This window comes from Struthio camelus, chromosome 14, assembly GCF_040807025.1.
Source record: "Struthio camelus isolate bStrCam1 chromosome 14, bStrCam1.hap1, whole genome shotgun sequence".
Classification (NCBI taxonomy): Eukaryota; Metazoa; Chordata; class Aves; order Struthioniformes; family Struthionidae; genus Struthio; species Struthio camelus.
In genome coordinates this window covers 15276588-15299114 of record NC_090955.1, presented here as the reverse complement: position 1 = coordinate 15299114, position 22527 = coordinate 15276588, and the positions used below count along the sequence as shown (strand labels likewise).

The window sequence follows — 22527 nt, the reverse complement described above, 5'->3', positions numbered from 1 at the left end:
GGGCCTAACTGGCTGGGAGCAGCTCTGCTGAAAAGGATTTGGAGGGGAGGGTCTTGGTGGATAGCAAGCTGAGCAGGAGCCAACAGTGTGCCCTGGTAGCAAAGGTGGTTAAGAACATCTTGGGCTGTATTAACACGCGCACAGCCAGTAAACGAAGGGAAGTGATTATCCTCCTCTACTCAATCCTTATTAGACCATGTCTAGGATACTGCATCCAGTTTTGAACCCGCAATACAAGCAAAAACATTAATAAACTGGAGTTGGAAGATTAGTTGCTTTTTTTTCCCCCTTCCCCCCACCCCAATCTTTATTGTACAAGGGATTAAAGTATGTTGACCCCAAAAGAAAGCAAATAAAGAATTTATAAAAAGGAAATACTGTGTTCATATAACATTACACAGAATGTTGTGTGGAGGCCAAGAATTTGGCAAGGTTCAAGTAGTGCAGGACACCTTTTCTGGACATGCTGTTTGTTCAGAAGTGTTAGAGTAAATACCACTTTTCAAAATCTAGTGGCATATAGAAAAACAGTATTTGGAGCTACAGGATTTCCATGGGAGGTTATTCCTGGTGCCTGCTGTAGAGACTCCTGTATGGTATGCTGGGTTGTTTGGTGCTGGTGTAAGGGATATTTCATTTATTATGCATCAGTAGCATTTCTTTAAGTGATAGCATTTCTGATATTTGTTTTTCCTCTTATACCTCTTCTTAGTTTTCTATTGTGTCATCCTTGAGAGTTGAACAAATGTTTAATTTTTCAGTACTGTCAGTGTTGCTCCATGCTTACTGTCAGCAATGTTTGTTGAGGAGACACTTTATCTTCCAAACATTGAATGTTTATTCCTAGTGGCCTAGGAGACCGTGACCTGGGATCTGCTATAATGCACTGAGGTGAAATTTCAGTGCTTAGATGCTTTCGGTAAGAGGGTGAGATCAGCCAGCTCTTAAATGTACCTATTAATAATTTTATGTAAGTGCTTCTCACCCTAAATGAACTAGCCAATTTTAAGTTAATATAATCAGAAGAGTGAAACTGAGGGAAGCCCTCAGTTTCAACAAACTTCACCAAGATATTTCTTTTAGAACCCAGAGTAGAAGGGCTGCTGCCATTTATAGTAGAGGTAAGTTATTGCCGAGAAGGATTTCCCTGCAGAGACAGCATCTAGAGCCGCTGCTGCAGAGCTAATACTGTAATTCTTGGAGCTGATCCGTTGCAGTCATGATGCGATGGTCATGATGCTGTCCTGAGCCAGGAATACCAACACATTGATTAGGTTCTAAAACAGAAATCCCTTTTATATTTGAAATGAATTTTTATAAACCTCAAATGAATCGTGCTACTTAGCAGCAAGGAAGGCCAGCAAATGTGTTTTCCTTAGGTCTCTAATGCGATGGTTTGGGTTTGCTCCTGTTCTCAGGCTTATAAGTGTAAAACTTTGCCCCTGTCATACACTTTCATTATATAAGATCTCCTTGACTTTTTTTTTGTGAAAAACTGTCACACGTTACTTGCAGCAGTCCTTTGATGTTTAGCAGGTGGGTTTGTGTTAGACTGGAGAATGCCTTTGATTTGGCTTTGCCTGCTTTTTTGTTTGTTTGTTTTGATTGAATTTGAGCAGTATTGGTTGCTCTGTTATCTAATACTAATTGAACTTATGCATCCTTTGGTGGGCCTTATATATAGGTTAGTAGTGCCTAACTATGTCAATGTGAAAGGATTGTTCCACTTTTGATTTGAATCTGATCTAGCTAAAACTCTACAAAATGTGTAGACAAATACTTCAGCTCATTTGTTATGCTTTGTTTTTTTTTTTTGTTCATTTCTTCTAATAAGTAGCTTGAAGTAAAAACACTAAACTTCATTGTTTGCAGACCAAGCTGGTAAGTGAAAGGGAGGGAAGATTTCTGTTTCCATCCCCAAGTCTAGCAATTTACAAGCTGTTGCTACTAAATGACAGGATTACATTGTTTGTGTTGTCTTTGAGGTTTTTTTGAGTCATATCAATAATTGCTTCCTGCTGATGTTGCTCACTTGCTGAGAGTTTGAATCGGAGTTTAGTTAAATCTTGCTATGGCGTTGTATTAGTGTTCCCAACTGCCTGCTTGTCTTTTTTCCCAGAAACGTTTCTGCTTGTAGCAGAACTGATGGGAGGTATGTGGTATTGTGTCACCTATTTATCAAGCATAGGTGAGTGTTTTGTCAGTCTGTTTTAGGAGTGGGAACCTCAGGCAGAGAGGTGGAGTGGACCATACTATTTTAAGCCCCAGCAAGAAGACTTATCTGTCTGCTGGAGACCCAGAAAAGCTTGCTTTGTGAAATGGAGAATGATTTTGCTGGAGCCAGACGTTCAATCAGATGCAAGTTTTGTTGTGTTGCAGCAGACAAACATGTATGCAGCTGAACAATGTCAAATACAAATAAATGATGAACTTGAAGCAGGTCTGCAATAGAAAGTTCAAAATCCTGTGTTAACACTGTGGTTGAGTGGAATAACATGGTAAATACTAGCAGCAGTACAGTATTTGTAAAATGCAAAAAGTAAATGTAGAAAGTATATTGGGATTAGTTAAGGGAATGAGGAATTCTTAAGACCTTTGCAAAGCTAAGGTAATATGCTTGTTAATGGTTAATTTCAGTGTTGATAGTTGCAATATGGTACATACTAGACAAAATTTGTGCTATTCTTACACCTTTGTAGGTTATTTAAAAAAAAAAAGAAGGAGCAGTAAAAATCATTGAAGAATTGAGATAGGCTCCATCAAAAACATTTTTAGTAGTGTAAAATGGTGAGAACTTGTAACTAAGTGCAAAAATCTTGACAGTACTGTGCTACTGTTTAAGTAAATTTGTTCTCTGCTGGAACATCTTCAGTTTTGATTTTCATGTGATAACTCAAACATGATGAAAACGTTTAGCTACAGAAAGAATTTCATACAGGAAGCATGCAATATCTGAGATATATAGGGAATCTAGATAAGAACTGACAAGTGACATTTTGCTCATATGTTAAGAGACTATTGAAAATAAGGAATGCTAAGGACAAGTTATTAACAGTGTATTTCCTCATAATTGCAATTTTAATACCTCTTCCATAAAAATAAAGTGAATGCAAGAGCTTAAGAAGAAGACGGAGAAGTTTTGAATGCTTGTAACTATGTATTGGGTAATAACCTTTTTAAAAGAAGGAATAGAAATGCTTAGGTTTCAAATCGCAAAAGAAAACCTCTATTATGGGACAAATATGTATTTATACAGTAGGTTCTTTGCAAAGGATTTGGTACTGGCAGCTGCTATTCGCATATGCCGTTGGTCTTGTGTGATATGACAGGTCTTGTGATCTTCATAGACGCTTTTTCAGAGTTCTTCCTTTTCTGGATGTTGAGAAAGAGTAAATTTATGCTTGGATTTCATAAAAACTTTAATGTCTATGATGATGCAACATTATTAATGTTCTGTAAGGGAGTGGGTGTGTATGTGTATGTGTCTAACACCCCCCCCCCCTTTTTCCCAAGCAGGTTTTGGTAGCTCTGCCTTGCTTCTGATTTTCGAACTGCTTTGCTTGAAGTGTAAGTACTTGTCTATACAGGGTAGAAGGCAGATCTCCTGGGTTTGTAAAGTTATGCTCTTTGCCTGTCTGCTTGTTTGCCTTTTAAATTTCTGGTGACCTTCAGTAATTTCTGGCAAAATTCATTGATCACTCTTCTTTCTCAGTTATTGTCTATGGTAGTTGAATGGACTTAAGGGCAAGAGTATCCCAAATCAATTTTGGTATTTTATCAGTTATAACTGTATTCTAGCACTGTTGTTCTCTGCACTTAGATTTACCGTTTCCAGGTGCTTGAAGAACCTGAAAGTTTTCAGGATTTATCATGGTTCATTTGTAATTCTTCATGTTGTTAATACGTTTGGGGGGAAAAAAACCCCACTTTTTTAAATATCTGGTTATAACATAATCCATTGTGCAGACAAGCTATTCTTCATGTCCTTGATCTTGATAGGTAATTGCAACTCCTTGTTACTTTCTTGCTACCGTTACAGGGATTCCTCTCGCCAAATATGAAAGATTTTAAGGATGCGTGGTGTTAATATAAAGACAATATTAAGTGACAAAATACAAGTTTGGTACAATTTCTCTTGTTTCTATGAATTCCAGATCCATAAGTCATTACATATAATTAGGATGGTATCTACTTCTGTGGAAGTTAGTGTTGTAAACAAGGACAACCAAAATGTATGATATGATATATTGTCATGGAGTAAAATAAGCTGGAAGGAACCTCTGGAGGTCAGCTAGTCCGCTCCCCGGGGGGAGGTCAAGGCAGGCCTAACTAGGTTAGGTTGCTCATGGATTTGTCTACTTCTGTCACAGAGCTTATGACAGAAATTTGGAGACAGAATTAATCCCTACCAACAAAATAAGTTTCTGAGGACAGGGTCAGGCATATTTGCATGGTAGATTAGCTTGTGTTGCTATTGCCTTAAGTTATGTGTTCTGAGGATCTGGAACTTTCAGCATGCACATATATATAAGTGTGTGTTGTGTGTGTGTGCATGTGTGTGTGTATATGTGTGTGTATATATATGTATATAAAAAATTTAGTATTATGAAATACCTGGAGTACTTTTTGTGTAGTGTAACTTAAAATTCACACCAAAATGTGTCAACTAGAAATTCTCTTAAAATTTACTTGGAAGGAAAGAAGCACTGAAGGAAATACATGATAATTTAGTTCCAGTGGGGTGGAAATAATACAACACTTTCACTTATAGCTCTCAACCACTACTTCCTTTTTAAAAACTCAAAGGGGAAATTGATCTTTTTATTTTGTTTAAATCTTGCTCTTCTTTTGAGAACTTTCCAGAATATGCAATCTAGGAAGCTTATGAAAGAAAGCCGGGAGTACGAATCTTCTTAGAAGGGGCATACCTGTTTTTACAGTCTGTGTAGCTAGTTGACATTGAAGCTACAGTTGTGCGGTTTGAGGAGGTATTTGGTAGGTATATAAAATATTGTCTGTGACTGTAAGCCAAAAATTTAGTCTATGGACAGAGCTTTCTATATAATTAAAGGGAGAACTGATAGACTGTTATGTTAATAGTATGTATTACTTAGAAACTGATATGGATATTTGCCGTGTATTTGAATGTACTTTCCCTGTGACTTCATCCAATTTTTTTAGTTAAATTTTGCATTTGACTGTTGATTGGAAAGTTAAAAGTATCTATGCTGTGTTTGGATATATTTTAACTTTCAAGTAAACAGTAGGGAAAATGTCTCTAGTGGTTTTTGTACCTGAACAAATACATTATATTGACATTCATTGATAACTTTTTCTCAAAAATTGATTTCTCTCTTGGGATTTATGTGTATATAACCTGCTTCAGTAGGGGAGGGAGGGTATACACACATCCAATTGCAGAATACTACCTTTTTTTTTTTTTTTCCTCTCCAGAAGCCAATAAATTTAATGTGTATCTACATTTCAGCTGCAGATTACCTTGATCTGGCCTCATACTCCAGAAATGGGCTTGATGGGGGTTAGTTTTGTCAAAGAACTGCGCTAACGCAGCTGTCCTGCTTTCTTTGAGCCGCTCTGGGGGACCCAGGTTGCGTTCCTGTGGGCTCTTTAGGATGTCCTAGTTCTGTGTTTTCTCCTTCTCCATTGCATGGTGCAAACGTGCCTGGAGTTTTTTGTTTTTTTTTTTTTTTAAAAAAAAAAGCTAATATGCAGGTAGGTGGGGTTTTTTGGTCTCCCTTAGCAGATCAAATTAAAATGTACTCGATTGCCTTCTTTCCCGCACAAGTAACTTCATTTTGAACCTTCCCAGGATAGATTTTACTGGATGAATTTTAGATGATGACTTAAGTTTTTATAAACTAATATTAAAGCATCCTGCTATTGTCACTGAGTAATCTCTGTTTGGAGATCTGTAAAATATTCTCTTTGATGTATTTTATAGTCTAAACTTGGTATGCACATCTTCCTTTATAATTACAGTTCTGTGTTTCCAAAAGATTTATAAAAATGATTGTTTTGTAGTATCCTTTAAAACCTTTTATGAAGTTATAGTTTTGAATTTAATGTTATAGTACCTATAATCTTGTAACATTGTTTCAGTGACTGATTCTGCTTGCTAGTGTTATGCCCCAGCTTTTAGCTAGCTAAGCTGAATCTAAGAAGTGTGTTTTATAATGCTGCTTTAAATATTGCTTTAGACAGTAACATATATAGAGAGAGTGAGAGAGTAAAACTGAATGGAAACTGTTCTTTTTTTACCAAGTGCAAAAAGTTTTAGACAAAAAGAGATATAAGACGTAACTGCTAGTTATAGTTGTGGACAAAAGATATTTGGAAAAGGTAATAATTTTAATTTCATTGCTGGAGTCATGTTGAGGTATTCCACATATTCTTTTTCCTGAGGTAGTTGTGGACCAAGTCTTGGTTGTGCTAGATGATGGTACTGCCTAATTGCTGACAGTGCTCAAAATTGGTAATTTGTATAATAATTTAGTGGTCCAAAATCAAGGTCCACCAGTTGCATTTGAAAGAAGGTTGTTGCTTGGTGATGCTTAACCAGATCATGGATGTTAATAATAAAGATATCCTTTCTGATACTGTCAGGGTTAAAACTGTTTGCTGAGGGATGATGAAAATGTGATTTCTGTGCTAGTGCTAAATTTACAGGTTATTTTGCAATTACAGAATAAAAATCTGGTGAACTTCTGAATATCTTCTGCCTTTTTTTAAGCAAGAGTAAAATCTGAGAAATTGCATCGAGAGTCTCTGCTTGATATAAGCCATTTAAAAAAAAAAAAAAACACACACGCGTGTGCGCACACACCAAAACAGCTGACCTTCCAGAATTGATGCATTTGCTGCGTTACTATCATTTTTAACTAAAAGATTTCTACAATTTCTGACCTGTGCAGGAGCTATAAGAGTCCTTACAGCTAAGCAAGGTTCTGTGGCTTAACAAGTGACTTCATGCAAGAGTAGCTGCCTACGTGCAAATATGCTTGTCCGTGACAAATACAGAGTACTTTGATTAGCCTGTAACTGAAAGCTAAGGATGCATGTACAGGTAGTTATTGTGTAGCTGCGTCCAAAGCTGTTGATCATAATTAGTAACGTGACAGCATAACCTTTATAGGGGCAAGAATGTTAGCATTTCAGAAAGAGAACAAAACAGTAAATGCCATTCTAGTGGGAAATCGTGTTTGAGTAGAGGAGCTTTTAAGTAAATTTTTCATTCCTGAACCTATAGCTGCTTATATTGGTGATGTTTAGAATGAAAATATTGCTTTGCAAATGAAACTAGAGCCTGTGTTTTGGATGTCTTTACAGTCTTATATGTTTCTCATTTGTGAATTAATGCCTCCTCCTGTGTCATGCTTTTTATCCTGATGCCACTATATTGCTGTGAAGACAGGGGCTTGTGTTTCATAAGAGATCTGATGCTTTAGAAGATGTTGTAGGGTTTTTTGTTCACTGATTTAATCTTTCACATTAATCATATATGGAGCCCACTTTACAGTCTAGATCTTGGTGCTAGAGATTATTTTTCAATAGCATTATTAGAACTTCACTTTTTTTTTTTTAACGAATAATAGCGTTGGCATAGAGATCAGTGGTAGAGAATTTGGGCGGGGAAGTTTGACTTAATGGGACTGAGAAATGAATGACTGAATAGTAAATTTACCAGTGGAAAAAATGAAATTGAATAATTAGTATTCTGTGTTAAAGAGGAGAAAGTAGAAATGATAAGAATTTCTACTTTTTTTTTTTCCTCAGTTCTAATGGTTGAGTCAATTTTAGAATGAGAGTCAGTGATTGTAGGTGGTCAGATAGTATTTTTCTTTTAGCACTTGAGAACTGCATTATACAGGTGTGGCAAACTTGCATTTTTATTTTAAAACTGATTATATTTAATGGATACGAGGGTGGAAACATGACTAAGAAGCAAACAAGGATAGGCACAGACGCTTTCTAAGATAGTCTCTTCAATCTGAAGAGAAGCTGCAACTTTTGGAAAGTTCTGACTGAGTCTAAACTAACAGCATAGTTAACACAGAAGCAAAACAAATGTTTCTGAACATAGCAAGAGGTCAGGCCTTTTAGAGTTTAATGTTATCAGTGGCTGTGTAATCATTAGGAAATTAAAAGAGATTTTAGTACAGGTACTGAGTCAAATATGAAAAATGGACCAGTTCAGTCTTTGCTTTTATGATTTTTAAGCTGTCTATAATTCATGCTCTGGATTTCCCTTTCATGAAGCTGGAGATGTCACAGTGAATGTATAAAAACTGATGATCTTCCAGGCCTTTTTTCCCCCCTTTGTTGTTCCTTTTATAGTCTTATCTTTTTGCTTCCTTGCGCTCGTTCAACTATTGGAATAGCTGTTAACAAAACTTGGAGCTGCAGTAAGAATTACAAGAAGCGCTAACAGTGAGAAATCTTAATGAAGCATCCCATTTCAGCGGGACAGAAGAACATAAGTAATAAATTATCACAAAATCGGACAGCTGTTAGATGCAGGCACTTGTGTGTGTTAGCCCAGAGCGCAGCTTCCTTTAGTCATATTAATGAGTAGATCTGAGGGCGTTTTATTCTTTGAAACTACTCCTGTTTTTATGCATGTGCTAGGTGGACTTTGGCTGGTAGAGATGAGCTCCTTATTTTCCTAATGGATTGTATTTTTTAAACAATTGAAAAAGTATTAGCTCTACTACTGTACTAGAACTTACTCTTTTTTTTTTTTTTAAAAGGTAACATTTGAAGTTTTACTTGCTGGATTCCGAAGAGGGGGGGCAAAGTTTATCTTCTTTGAAAAGCAGGCCTTTAGAAAGAACTGTAGGACCTTGACTTGAAGAACTGTGATGGGAGGAATGTCTTGTATATTTATTTTATAAGTGGTAAAGTCAGTTAAAGTGCAACTTGTTTTTAAAATAAATTTCTGAACACCTTAAAGACTTGTGTGCATTTGAGGCACGGTAAGGGCATTATCATTTAAATAACTCATTTGTAATAATTAACATATTTGCCTAATATGCTAATAGTATGTTAAGCCAAATTTAAAGGTTTTGAAAACATTCTAGTTTAAATATTTATTTTACTCAAGTATTACAACTCTGAGTTCTGGAAAATGGACATGGATGATTGATGAAATACTCAGATTTTTTTTTTTCATAGACATGATCGTGTTAGGCTTGGGTAAAACTCTTAAAAGTGCCCAAAACAGGAAGCTTGTCCATCTTGCATCTTCCTGCCATGCTAAAGAGAAATGGGATTATGAAAACTATGGTAGCATATGGAGCGTCTGTTATTTTGCAAAATTCCGTGCTGCAATTCAGAGAGAAATCATGCTCATTTGTTTCCAGTTATGCTATCTTACAGGATTTTGGTTAAAACTCAGAAGGAGGTTCTTTCAATAATGATTTATATCCTCTCCCATGCTTTCTAGCTCCTTCTACAAAACAACTAAAACAAATAGCATAAAACAGCATCCTGTCAACTTGTTCTACAGTGTCTGGTAAAAATATCTTTTAGAAAATCCAAGGTCACTGAACCTACATTTTTTTCCAAAAACATGGGTGAAAACATTTATTTACAACTAGATACTCCTGTCAAACCTTAGGGCAGCAGTCTAGTGATTTAATAGGAAGAATGAAATGGAGCAGACAGCAAAAGAGAGCTTAGAACCACAACATCAGAGTAGAGTGATCCTCATGTCATTCATGTAGTCCTTGTCTACTCCCCGCCTGCTTTGATGCACCCCTTCCCCAGCAGTCTATCCATCTATCTTCCTGGAACTCCTTGTTATCTTAGTTGCCCCCTTCCTCTTACTGCTGTCGCTCTCCACAAAAAAAAAAAAAAGAGTGAGAAAGAACGATTCCCAAGAAGGAAGCAACTTTTTATCTGCTAATCTGAGCCTAGCTCCATGCTTTAGCCAGTGAGTGGACACTGCAGGGAATAGGAAGCGCAGCCCTGTGTCTGGTGCTGATGTTGCCTCTAAAGCTAATCTCCTCTGGTACAGCTGAATTTATGATTGCAGAGGTTCAGGGAGGAGGAGCTGGCACCATGTCCAGCCACCTGGCACTATATCCTGCAGTAGGGTCTTAGCTCAGCTCAGGTTCATCTTCTGTCCCCTGGGGTTCGAGGTAAATGTCCTGTCATGTGTGAGGCAGGCAGAGGGAAGGAATTTGGGGGCCTGGAGAGAGAAAAGTTAAGAAAAAGAGGAATGAAAGGCTGGAACGAAATTTTCTGGTTCTTTTGTGTCCCCTTTCTTCTGAATATAAGCAGCTGCTTCTTGGGGCCACTTTCTGTCATGCGGGACTATGATCTACATCCAAACATCCATGTGCTTGGGTGTTCAGGGGTGCAGGAAGCGCCTCCCATACAGTCAGGTTTGAGAAATGAGGGGAGATTCCTAGCAGCAAGGAGGCACACAGCACTTCTTGGTGTTAGGGATGAAAAATAAGTGGGAAGAACACAGAGCAATGAAGTTATAGCCTTTGGTTGCACTGGAAATTTTAAGGGGATGGGATGCGGACAAGATGATTGGTGTTGCAAGTGGTGAGGGGGTGCAAAAGGGAACACTGAAACTTCAAAACAATTGAAGTTAGGATTACACACTTTAGATGGCAAGCTTTTTTTTTTTTTTTTTTAAGCACAACAGGAAGCATGTATAACCACTTCTCCTTTTTAAATTTACTTCTACCATTAGGCATAAGTGCTTGAAGAACAGAGTTATATGCTGCTAAGAAAAACCTTCATCTAAGGTTAAAATTATCATTTAAGGTAAAATTGAAAATTTCCTATGTTAAGATTACTATCTGAATGTTTCATGTTTAAGAATGCATATTCCTCTCAGCTTAGTTTCTTAAGTTCTGTCAAAATATTCTTAACACGTTAAAGAGAACCATCATTATGAAAAGTTCAGAAATACCATTTGTAATATGTTTACTTTATAGCAAAATAGATATTTCTTGATCAGAGAGATTTTTCATTGCTGCTCATATAGTTGGAAGATAGGTCATCCTCCATGAAAGATTTTAGGAGAGTAGTTTCATATTTTTACATCAGCATATTTTTTAAGCACAGTAAAGAATATGCAGTTTCTCTGCCATATTTGAACTATCTCATTCTTCTTGTGTATCACTTTACATGTTTTTGAAATACTTTTTTCTTTTTTTGAAGTTTTATAATGTGACTGATAATTAGAGAACTGGATTTGAGAGTTTGCTTATGTGGTTTTAGTTTGCTTTAATTAGCAGCACAGAACTACTTTTGTTCACTTACCTTGTCTTGTCATGCCTAAAATAGTTTTATTTTATATCTAGTGGATTTTTGAATATGTCAGTTTATGAAGAAATCTAGTAATTCAGTTTGCATTGTAGTTGATATTAACTATAGACAAATATTTGTATTCTCAAACTCAAACATAAAACATTCTCAAACAAAAACAAAATTACTCTGCAGAATGTAAAAGTTTTAAGTTCTCTAAAAACCAGTAGTAATTGTGACATTTTTTTTTATGAGACGATCTCAATCAGTGTAGATGATTTGATGTGCCAGCAGTTTGAACATTTCTTTGTTACAGTATCTGAAATGAATGAAAGACAAAAATTCAGGTGTAAGTGTGAATAATAAAAATATGTTCACTTAAGTGAAAAGCTCCTTATATTTGCTCTCATAGCAATGTATTTGCAGATTGATTCTTAACATAATGTAAGGAGGGAAAAGAAATTTATATATTATTTTCTAAGGAATTTTGTGTCCTCCAAAAAGAGGAGCCTTAGAAGCTCGTTATTAAAGTAATTATTTGGCTGAATCAAGTAATTTTTTAAATTTGTTTTATTCTTGGGAAGGTTCAAGGACTGAGTTCTTCTAATAAGTCTTGAATTCTCAGTTAAAATCATGGCCAGTCTTAAATCTGAGAGAAGTTAAGCAGCAGTCTTTCATAGTTTAAGTGGAATTGAAAAATTCGGCATTTAAATTTCCTTGATCATGAAGGTAACTTCCCTTAAACGAATATTTGTAACTAATAAAATGGGAAGATTGGCAGTACTATGTCAGCATCAGATTTGAGGCTTTGAGGCTTATTTCTGCATTAAAGTAACATCTCAACATGCAATTTTTAAACAGCTATTGTTCAATCTCTTGTGACTGAATTTAATTTTGATTAAGGATCAAAAGGCTTTGCCACTGATTTCATTGTTTTTCTTTTTTTTTCTTTTTCCTTTTGTCTTTGCTAAAGTCATTTGAAAGAAAATACTTGCAGAGAGATTTGTACCAGCTCAATTCATCTTGAGAAAGGAAATTTAAGCTAAAATGGTGTACAGTTTTCTTTTAAAACATGTAATCTTTTTGAGATGAGTAACTTTCTGGTATTTAAGTTTAAGATGCTAATATTTCTGAAATTCTGAAAACCTAGAACTGCATCTATCTCATCAGCATAAGTGAAGCCTAGACTTATTCAGGACTCTCCACCTAGGTATTCCTGTGCTCCTCTGTTTTATGCATCCTATTCTCTAGATGTGTTGTGATAATACTTAAAGCACTCATTTAAATGGATAGCCTGAAAGAAGATGCAGCCAAAAAGGTGTATGCTTACACAATAGTGTAGAGTGTTTTTGCAGCAAGTCAGAGCCCTTGCCTCCTGAAGCTGAGAATCTTTAAGCCTGCCACTTTCTCCTTGCTGGAGAAGGCACTAACCACAAGGCTGTAGGCTCCCTTGGATGTGAGCTTTCTATTGTGTGTTTGTCAGGCCAGTGTGCAGGCGGAGCGGCTCAGTAGTCCGGAGTTGACAGTGTTGGCCTGTAGTTGGTGTGTCCGGGTAGGACCATGACTGTTCCATGTCAAATGTATGAACTGTACGTCAAAGCAGTCTTTTGTACCCTTGGTGCTTGATAATGTCATAATAGACAACAAGAGGGTCTTTTTGTCAGTTGTAAAAATTGCATGGAACAGTAGTAAATACTATATATCGCTAAAATCTAAGGATACACTTAAAATATGGTGCTGAAATTACTTCAAGAAATATAAAATAATTACATCTATGAAATTTTAAAATACCTGAAATTTTTAAAAATAGGGTGAAGTATGGAATGAATGAAGCAGTTCACAAACTTTTATTCCAGAAGGTCCTGTCTATTTTTTTTTTTTTTTTCTTCAAAGAAAGACTGCAAGTATGTTTTCTGCTGAGGCTCAAGCTGATTAATTGACTCACGATGGGTGCTGCTTTTTCTGGGTGTGCAGGCCAAAACGTTTGTAAATCCTGCACGGCTACTAAAGCTTTAGAAAGAGGGGTATGGAGGGAAACACAGGTGATGGTCATTCCTGATGGGCCTTACTGTTCTAGCAATTCTATAATCGGTGTCTAACTGGGGAAAAAGGTAAGCGTGTTGCATTATACCATAAGACCTAGTGCAAAAATACTTTTACTGTAATTGAACGTATAATTTTACTGTAGAATGACTTGCTTTGCTTAATGATTGTTATCTCTTAAAGTATTAAGTGAAAACTGGGGACAAAATTGTTCAAGATTTGAGCACAGATTATCGGATATCTGGATGATTAATAAAATCCAGAGGGACTTTCTAAAATCATGAAAATGCTTATTATGTGTTTGTAGATTACTTTATCTGTAATAACTTAAACACTGGTGGAATATTGAGGAGTAAAGGATTGAGTTCAGACATTTTGAAATGCCTACCGTTTTTCTTCCAGAAAAAAATCTGTGTGGACTCTCCTGAGATTTTTCTCTTTTTTAGTTTGTTACTTGCAAGTATTGATGTGGCTTACACGCACGCTTTTGTTTAACTAGAGTTTACTCTTTTTAGTGCTTAAATTTTCAGGTTAAACCTTTCAAAGGGAAGTGAAGACAAACGTCAACGTTCCTGATATGCCTGTTAAGAAACACTGAGGTTATAAAGCTATTGAGAAACTTGGAGAAGGAGAGCACGGCTGGGTGGTGGTTGATGATAGATGTGTGTCATGCTTTGAATTAGTTCTGACTGGCTCTGGTTGAGGGGTTGGAATTGAAAATCTTGGAGACAATCAAGTGCTGGAGTCTGAAAGTTGGCTGGCCATTTAATTTTTAGATCCTGTGGACACACAACTGGCCAGCCTGAAAAAACAGCTTCTAGTTGTTATGTGTAAAAAGTGCTATTCTACAGGGAACCCATTTTATCTGACTTGTGCCTAACCTGAGGGAAAGGAATAAGGAAAAAAAAAGTGATAGAATAAACCATTACAGTAAAAATGCAGCTTGTTTGCCACGTGAGAATGTCTGAAGAAGTAAACAGAATATTTGCATTTATCTCAAAGCGCAGAACCTCACTTTGTTTTTAAGATATGTTCTGTTGAACGTTGAACCTCCAGTATGGGTGGTTCTGTGGTATTGCTTGTAGTCCGTTACATGCTTTGGACATGTCGCAGTCCCATGGTGGGAGAGGACCACTCTACACTCAGTTCCTCCACATATCCAGGTTTCCTTCCAAAAGAAGTCAGAGCCTATAAATAGGGAGGAAGCTGGAGGGTGAGCTTTGGTGCAACTTTTAAAGCAGATGGTTAGGAGACTAGAACTGCAGCGTGCACAGCACAGTACATCTTTCCTGTAGTTGGGATGTTGCCAGCATGTGCATCTTGGAACCAGGGCTATTTGGTATGGTCTGAAATGTTACTGCTCTACTGCATACACCTGATGTGAAAGAAGGAACTTGCTAGGATGAAGGATGATTGAAATACATAGGGAAGAAAGAGGACTGACTCCTGAAAATACCCTGAAGACTTGCACGCAGGAGAAAGTCTTGTCAAGGGATGTCCTAGCTAGCAAAGCCAAGAGTTCTGTGAAGACTGAGGTTATGTGTTTGTTACTCTCCAGAAACTGCCACTGAGTCTTGTATTTAAGAACATTAAAATTGAGTCTCTTCCAACTCCTAGCAGCTGCTATCACATGGCAACAGAGGAAGGAGGTAGTTTTGAGATCAAGCAGGAAAAGGACTTGCTTCCTCCTTCCCATGTCCACAATAGGTACACTAATTCCTACTTACTAATGGGAGCTGTGTGAAGAGGTACTTTAATGTAAGAGAGACTCACCCTTCATTTGGTACCTATGTCTTCTAGATTATGTGACTTCTCAAGAAATTCATATGGAGCCCTTAAGGATCTGTATTGTAAGTAGGAGAGCTGTTATTGTTCTATTTATAGATTTACTGTTTCTTTTTTATTACATCTCAGTTGTTTTAAGACTGCCTACACAGTCTTTAACATGAAGCTTTTTTCCTAATTTTGAGTGACAGTATAGTTATTTAATTTAGTTCTATCAAAAGTGTCATTGGTTTAGGGTTTCTTATATTGTGGGGTTAAACTAATGCAAAGCTGTAGTAATCTAATGAAACATTCTGTCAGCCTGCATCTTCTATAGGGTTTCCTGTGCCTGATATTTGTATAGGACCTCAGTATGCTACCTGGCTGAAGAGAAATAGTGTTATGCTGGAAAGCTTGTAAGAAAGAATTAGCAATGACATGCATCTGTATCTCTTGGACTTGTATTTAGCTGTGTTACTCTTAATGCTGGCAGTTCCTAGTGGAGTATGGTAGAAGCGTGAATTTCTGTTTTGGTGACTCCGCGTGTTTAAAATGTTTGTGTTTAAGAACTGTTTTTGGTTATTGTATTCCTCAAAATCTTTGAGAGAAGGGACATATCATGTCTAATCATTTTATAATTTGGTGAAACCTTTATGATCTTCCATGGATTAAAGAAAAGGTACTCTAACATGAAAGCTTTTAACTGTCTTGGAAGCTTTATACAAACCTTGATCAGAGCAACCAAAACAAAATTTACAATCTTTTGTGTTACAGAAAATATCTGTCATCCTGAAAATGGTCAGTACTATTCTCTCTTGCTTTTAAGTGTGTATGTGTGTGTTTAACAAATGAAACAAAGAACAAAAGGAAAAGGATTTGGTACTTTTATGGTTAGTGAATATAATTTCAGTAACTTTATGGATCTAATTAATAAATATAATTTAAACACTACTTTACTCTGAGGTTGGCTGAACACTGGAACAGGTTGTGGAGTCTCCATGCTTGGAGATGCTCAAAACCTGACTGGACATGGTCCTGGGCAACCTGCTATAGGTGACCCTGCTTGAGCAGGAGCGTTGAACCAGATGATCTCCAGAGGTCCAGCCTCAGGTGTTCTCTGATTCTGTAATGGCTGTAACCTAAATATTTTTTCCTTCTAGCCCAAGTTATTGTCTCTTCAAAGAAACCATGGTTAGCATCTAATTCTAATTCAAGCTTATTAAAGCTCCATACTAATACTAGACTAATTACAGGTAGCATAAAAGACTCACTGGTTTTTCTGTAATCGAAGTATAAAGAGTCTTGTCTACAGCTGTATTAAATTTAAGCTTGGATAGCAAACCCCTTGGTATGTCAAAATGTATTTCTTAACAGCAAACGCTTCTGTTGTGGGGAGGCTGTGTTTGAATTGTTGGGGTCCTATTTGAATTTATGTGAACGTAACTTGAGGTTTCATCTGTTTTGGTGACAACTACTATAGATTTGTGTGGTTTTTGTGGGGGGGGTGTGACTTTTTTTTTTAAAATGAACTAAGTGGGCCAATGTAAAGCAAGACTGATTTGATGCAAGTTATCAGTGTATTACTGTGTCTATAGGATGTCATTATCGTTTTTAATGGCTTTTGTTTCTTTAGAAGTATGTCAGCTATGCTGCTGAGATTTCCTGAAAATGTTTGACGTCTTTTGACTAAAAATACCTTTCTAACAAGCTTCATTAGCTTTGGTGAGAGATAACCTTATACAGAGTGTGTATGTATGTTTATTTGCTGAGCTGTTTTAGCTTGTTGTTGTAGTATTTGCCAAAAGCACTCTTCTGTTAGCCTTAACCAGGTTAATTTTATTTAGAGCCAAAACTGGAGTACCCCGTGGGGAAACCAAACTTGCTGAGCTTTCTTCAGTATTCTAGTGGAACTGTAGATTTTGAAATAATTTTTCAAGTGCTCTCCCTTTGAGTTACCAGTGCATATCCTTCTGCCAGCTGCTTTGGTTCTTGCTCTTTTTGTGAACGACTCGTTTGCTTTAGTCTCTGCACTTTTGTTCTTCTGAAATTCTAGCTAATAACCTGTGGCAAAAATCAATATATTAAATGACAAACGCATTTCACGAAAGCACTATCTTTGTGAAGAAAAAACCTAACTGATCTCAGAACCAGAAATTTTTTTGAACTGCTGACTGGACATAGGAAAAACCTTACGAGTTATTTCTGCTCCTTTTAGAGCATACAGCCACTTCTGGTTAGGTGTTTGTTTTTATTGCCACTGATTAGGAAGTTTGCTTCCTGTATTGAATCTGAAAAGGCTTTGACGACATCTAGATTTTTCCACATACTTACTTATTAGTAGGAAGATGGAAGTTGACATTTTCGGTTCTGAGAAGTAGAACTATTAATGTGAATGTTGTAGCTTAAAGTAGCTTGTGTGTGAAGGCTCTCGACTGTATAGATGGAATTAATAGTTCAGTAAATCCACAATATAAATGTAAAAAAGAATGGGAGTTGCAATGTGAAAAATATTTTCATAATATCAGTAGTCTAATTTTCTGATATTTAGCTTGTTATTGAATTGGTTCAGTTTACCAAATCCGGGCAAGAGTATGTATAATCCTATTGCCCTCTAGTGGTTGCGATTCAGGTTTAAAAAGTAGAAAGAGAAGGCATTTTCCTGATCAGGGGAGGAAGTCAATGATTCTTGCTTGCAAAAAAATATTATTTTTTACAGTAGCAATAATTTTTTTAAAAAAAATCAGTTAAATTTTAATTCATTCATCTGTGGAACTGAATGCTACTTCCCTGCTAACTGAATAGCACCAGGACTTTACACAGGAAAAAAAAAAGTAATACACTCTTACACAATCTGATACTAGCCGTAATTATGATGATGACAATAAATAAACCTTGATGGATTTACTGTACAACTATTTCCTGATCTTATGAAACTATCATTAGTGCCTTAGCTGGAATGTGTGGGATGTGCCTTTGGATGCTGGGAGGGAAGAGTATGGTGGCACTTTTAACCTTTCAGTGAGGCTTTGGATTGAGCTTTCAGGTGAGTAGGTGTTTGAAAAAATGTATTCAAGCCCTTCAGGCTTCCTACGCTTATTTGCTCTGGTAAGATTCAGTTGTGTTCAGCTGCTTTTCTTGACGGGCAGGATGATTTTTACTTTATTGGTTGTCTACAAAACTGCCACTTTTTATTTTCCAATTTGAAGTATTGTGACTGATATAATGAGAAAAATCCCTGGGTGGTCCTTCGTTCATGGACAAATGATATATTAAGCTTGGTACACTGAGCAGGGCAACTTCCTGAGTCAGTAGCTGCCTGGAAAAGCCTGGAAGTCAAAGAGAAACCAAACATCTTTCTATAACCTTGCCTCCGCTTTTCAGGGTTGAAACTATCTGCACTACTCTCTTAATTTCTTTTTATTCCAGATGGATTTACGAAAATATTAACAAGCTGATCAGCCTAATTACCTTGTTTAAAAAAAAAAAAAAAAAAGGAAATAACTTAGATTTTTGTTTTCTTCTGATAATGTTACTGAAGTACAAAGAGCTACCTGAACAAGTTATTACATGTACACAGTATCAGAAACTTAATCTCTCCTCTCAGGAGGTAAACTGTGAACAAATTTAGTCTGTGTTTCTAGCCATGACAAATGCATATTGGTAAAAACAACATTATATTCTGTATTATTTTGTCCTTCGGGTAGTATGACCTGAATCCTACATATACAGCTTTGCTGATATCTCTGGTCTCTGTACTTAGAAGGTTTTGCAACTTGAAAATTCACTTGATGGCTGTTTTAAAGAATTAAAAGATCCATTTCCCTTTTTAGGACTGTACTGGTCTGAGATTCATGATGGTGGTATTTCTTCTTAGACTGATGACAGTCTGAACCGTTGGTGCTAGGAGGAGGTTGTTTTTGTACTTTGAAAAATATTTTCTTTGTTTTAGAGAGAAGTCTGAAAACTTGCAAGACTTGGTAATATGTTTCTGGTAGGTGTAGACTTTCTGGCTGTACAAAGCAACGCTTTGCAATTCCCTCACCCCTGCTCCCCGAGCCCCCTGGCAGGTTGGTCATTTGCCTTTATCATGTGCTCTAAGCACTTTGTTCATTTGCAAAGACGCTTTAAAAGGCATTTGGGTGGTTCTTAGCTTGTCTAAAGAATAAAATTCATGGGTACAGCGTTATCAGTGTAATATCCCTGAAGACTTTCCCTTTTTGGAAATGATGGAAAATAATTAGCAGAAGACATTGGAATACTTTTGTCCATGTGAAAAGCTGTACTGGAATAATTAGCCTGGTCAATTTTGCCATGTTAGCAAACATTTTCATCTGTTTGTAAAGGCAAGCTACCGTGTGTGATTTTTGGCCTTAACTAAGACCAGTATAAATCATGAGTCACTGTGTTTGAAACTGTAGTTGCCATTATCCTTGAACGTCTTACCTGTGCTCTGCCCGCTCATCTGTCTCTACTGGGGTGGCTTCGCACAGTCCTGACTCCGGAGAAGGCTGCACAGCTGCCCTTTTTGTTCTGAAGCCACTGCAACACAGCTTAAAAGAAATGATGGCTACCAAGATTGCGTATCAAAAACCAGCTCATGTGATCTGTCACATTACTGGCAGACGCAACTCAGTAGGGGATGTATATTGTAGGCATTTCTTTCCTTAAGCTTAAAAATGTGTAACAGTTTTTTACTGCAAAACTGTTGATCTCAAAGGAACACTGGAATAACATGCTGTTGTTCATGAATACCAGCTTTTAATTATTGCTTGCTTTGAAAGTCTTGAACTTAGAGTGAGTTCAAACAAATATAGCTTCCTCCCAGACTATTTCCACCCTCACTTTGTTGGAGGTGTGGCTTGGCAGTGCCTTGAGTACAAATATTAAACTCCCAATTGTCAAATTTATTCTCTGTACTGGAAAATGAATTTTACATCTTCGAACGGAGCCGCACCCTTCTCTAATAGTTGTTTTCAGTTAATTACATTTGCTGCCTATAAGGAATGCTGAAGTGCAAAACACAGAATGGAAAGAAATTTAACGTGGGGGAGATGGTTTTTTTCTGTGTTTGGAGTTCCCCCCCCTCCCCCCCCCCCAATGGTTTTGATCTTTACTTGCCCCAGGTAACTCTTCAGAAAAGCAGACTTTTATAAGTAACGATGGAGGAGCACAGGGCTCTTTGTTTTCAGGATGAGGATGTGTGCTGCAGTAGGCTACGTTATAGTAGTGTTTGTGTTTTGAACTTGTTAAAATATCTAATTTAGGATAAGTAAAGTTAGCACAGTGTCACTTGTGCTTGGGCAGTTCTTTTGAGTCAAGATTTGTACTTCTGCATCTTCATTGGATTCATTGAATGTGTATCACCATGGCATTAAGCTTATGCTCAATATGGTAATTTTACCTGTAGTTTAGAAATGTGCTAAACTTCCTGTTTTTGACAACTGTCATGTGTTAACAAATGGTTCAGGAGCAGGTGACTGTCAGAAAGCAAGAAACCTTTGCTCCGTGATAATGCACGGTAGACCTGCTGCAAACACTTTTAGAAATGCCATACTGGCATTAGCAAAATCTATTAAGCTGAAATCTGAAAGGAGACATCTTCATAAATTCTTTAGCGTGTTTTTAAAGGTTTTTCATGTTATCATCATGAAGATTATTTACCAAACCACTATTGCATTTGGAGATGTTTGTGAAATTTGATGTACTTGTTTTTCTCTTTGATTCCTGAATGTCTTAATCCTGGGATTTTTCTCTTACCACGAAACGGCAGTTGTATATGGAAGTAGTGCTTATTTGTGAATGAACACAACAGTTCCTCATGAGGAAAGGTTAAAGTAGTTGCAGCAGCATCTTCCTTTGTTCTCCCTGTTGTTAAAAAGTGAACACATGAGAAGAGATCTGCCTTTGCAAGGAGCAGAGCAACTTTGTATGATGAAATGATCAACTAATTGGTGAAGTGGAACTCTCCGCACAGTGTAGCGTCATGGTATTTAGGTAGCATCTGTGGTGCTGCACCTACTTCCCCACGCCTGAGATTACAGTTGAGTTTGAGTTTGTTGTTAACTAAGAGGCTGCTTCATGTCTTACCTTCACATAAGCAGATTTCCTTTTCTGGCTCTTCATGTAGTGAAGTATCTGGTAGTTCGGCTTCTGTTATATTTTTTTTCATTGTACTTGAAAAGTGTAAATCTATGAAAAATAAATTAGGATGTTTCTGTTTGATAGACATTTGATAATCTAAATATTTTAAATTTCCATTTCAGTTAGCAGTTTTTTGCAAGGCATTTTGTTTAGTTAACTGGTCACATTTCAAGATTTTGAGCAAGCAGAATGCATAATGCTAATTTTAGAGTCATGTAAATTCTTCATTCTGTCTAAGCGCTGGCTTCTGTTAAATAATATTTCAAGATTTCATTTTGTTAACTGCTTTGTCTTATGCTTTTCCTATCAATTCTGCTTACTGATGTTTTTCCACTAAAACAGTTCTGTGTTTTAGTATTTTCTTCTTTTATTTAGTGTTTCTAGGTGGTGTGGATCTTTGATTTGAGCTTTTATTTGTGTAAGGAATAGTGTCAGTCTTCTCAGATTTAAAGACAAGGAGAGATCTGTGCCTTAACTCAATTTTAAATTAGTGCAAAGCTATGTCAAAACATGACAAAACTCCCTTTTTGTGGTACTCTTCATTGTTGTAGTCGGAGACAAGACTGTAGGGCTTTTTTGTTCTTGCACTTGAGCATACTTGTTATAAAGTAACTGTCAAATTTAACCACTCTCTCTCTCAATCACGTATTTAAGAATAACTTGTTTTGTTCTCTGATCTTAGCGTTTTTCCATAGTACAGGATTTTAGCACAGGTGCTTTTGCCACTGAAGGGAAGAGTGAACTGCAAGGATAAATCGCGAGCTATCCTTTATAGGAACATACATTTGAAAAGAAATCGGTTATATATGGGAGCCTCCTCTTTGCAGAGCTAATAATTCTTTGCTTATTCCATTCCAGGATATATGCTTCCTACAAACAGTCTTCAGGATTGTGTACACTTCAAGATAATATTTACTTTCATTATTGGAGATTTTGAGCATGTCATGTTGCCACATGTTCATGAAATTTATTGCAGTAATTGATAGCTTTTAGCCTGGTTTTGCAGGAAAGTATTCATGGAAGGACATCTGAACTGGTATTTCTGTAACGCTTCACACTTTGAAGTTGTTGTGTTCTCTTAAGTTTTTATCCTGAAGTCTGGATTTCTGGAAAATGGCCTACTAAGGCTTCTTATTTCCTCTTTTTTTTAAAGCCTTGTTAAGCTGCAGTGTTTCCATATTTGATTAATATAAAGACTCTGATAGGGTTAAAAGAAACCTCAAAAAGTCACCTTGTCTGTATGTTTTCTTCTGGGTAAGTCTTTGGTATATTAATAGAAGTTAATGTAAATTT

General features: G+C 36.7%; 1 protein-coding gene across 35 annotated transcripts in view; it reads left to right on the top strand.

Annotated features, from left to right (window-relative positions):
- SLMAP (sarcolemma associated protein) overlaps window positions 1-22527 on the top strand; it is a 99420-nt gene that overhangs the window by 5958 nt on the left and 70935 nt on the right. The window contains exon 2 of one of the 35 annotated variants that reach the window (XM_068907336.1): window positions 15130-15179. The exons of 33 other annotated variants lie outside the window; for them this stretch is intronic. In XM_068907336.1, the coding sequence (XP_068763437.1) occupies window positions 15156-15179 (24 nt within the window). In that variant the 5' untranslated portion in view covers window positions 15130-15155. Of the gene's footprint in view, window positions 1-10779; window positions 10801-15129; window positions 15180-22527 lie in introns of those variants that run through there. One more of the 35 variants, XM_068907338.1, reaches the window with a different exon arrangement.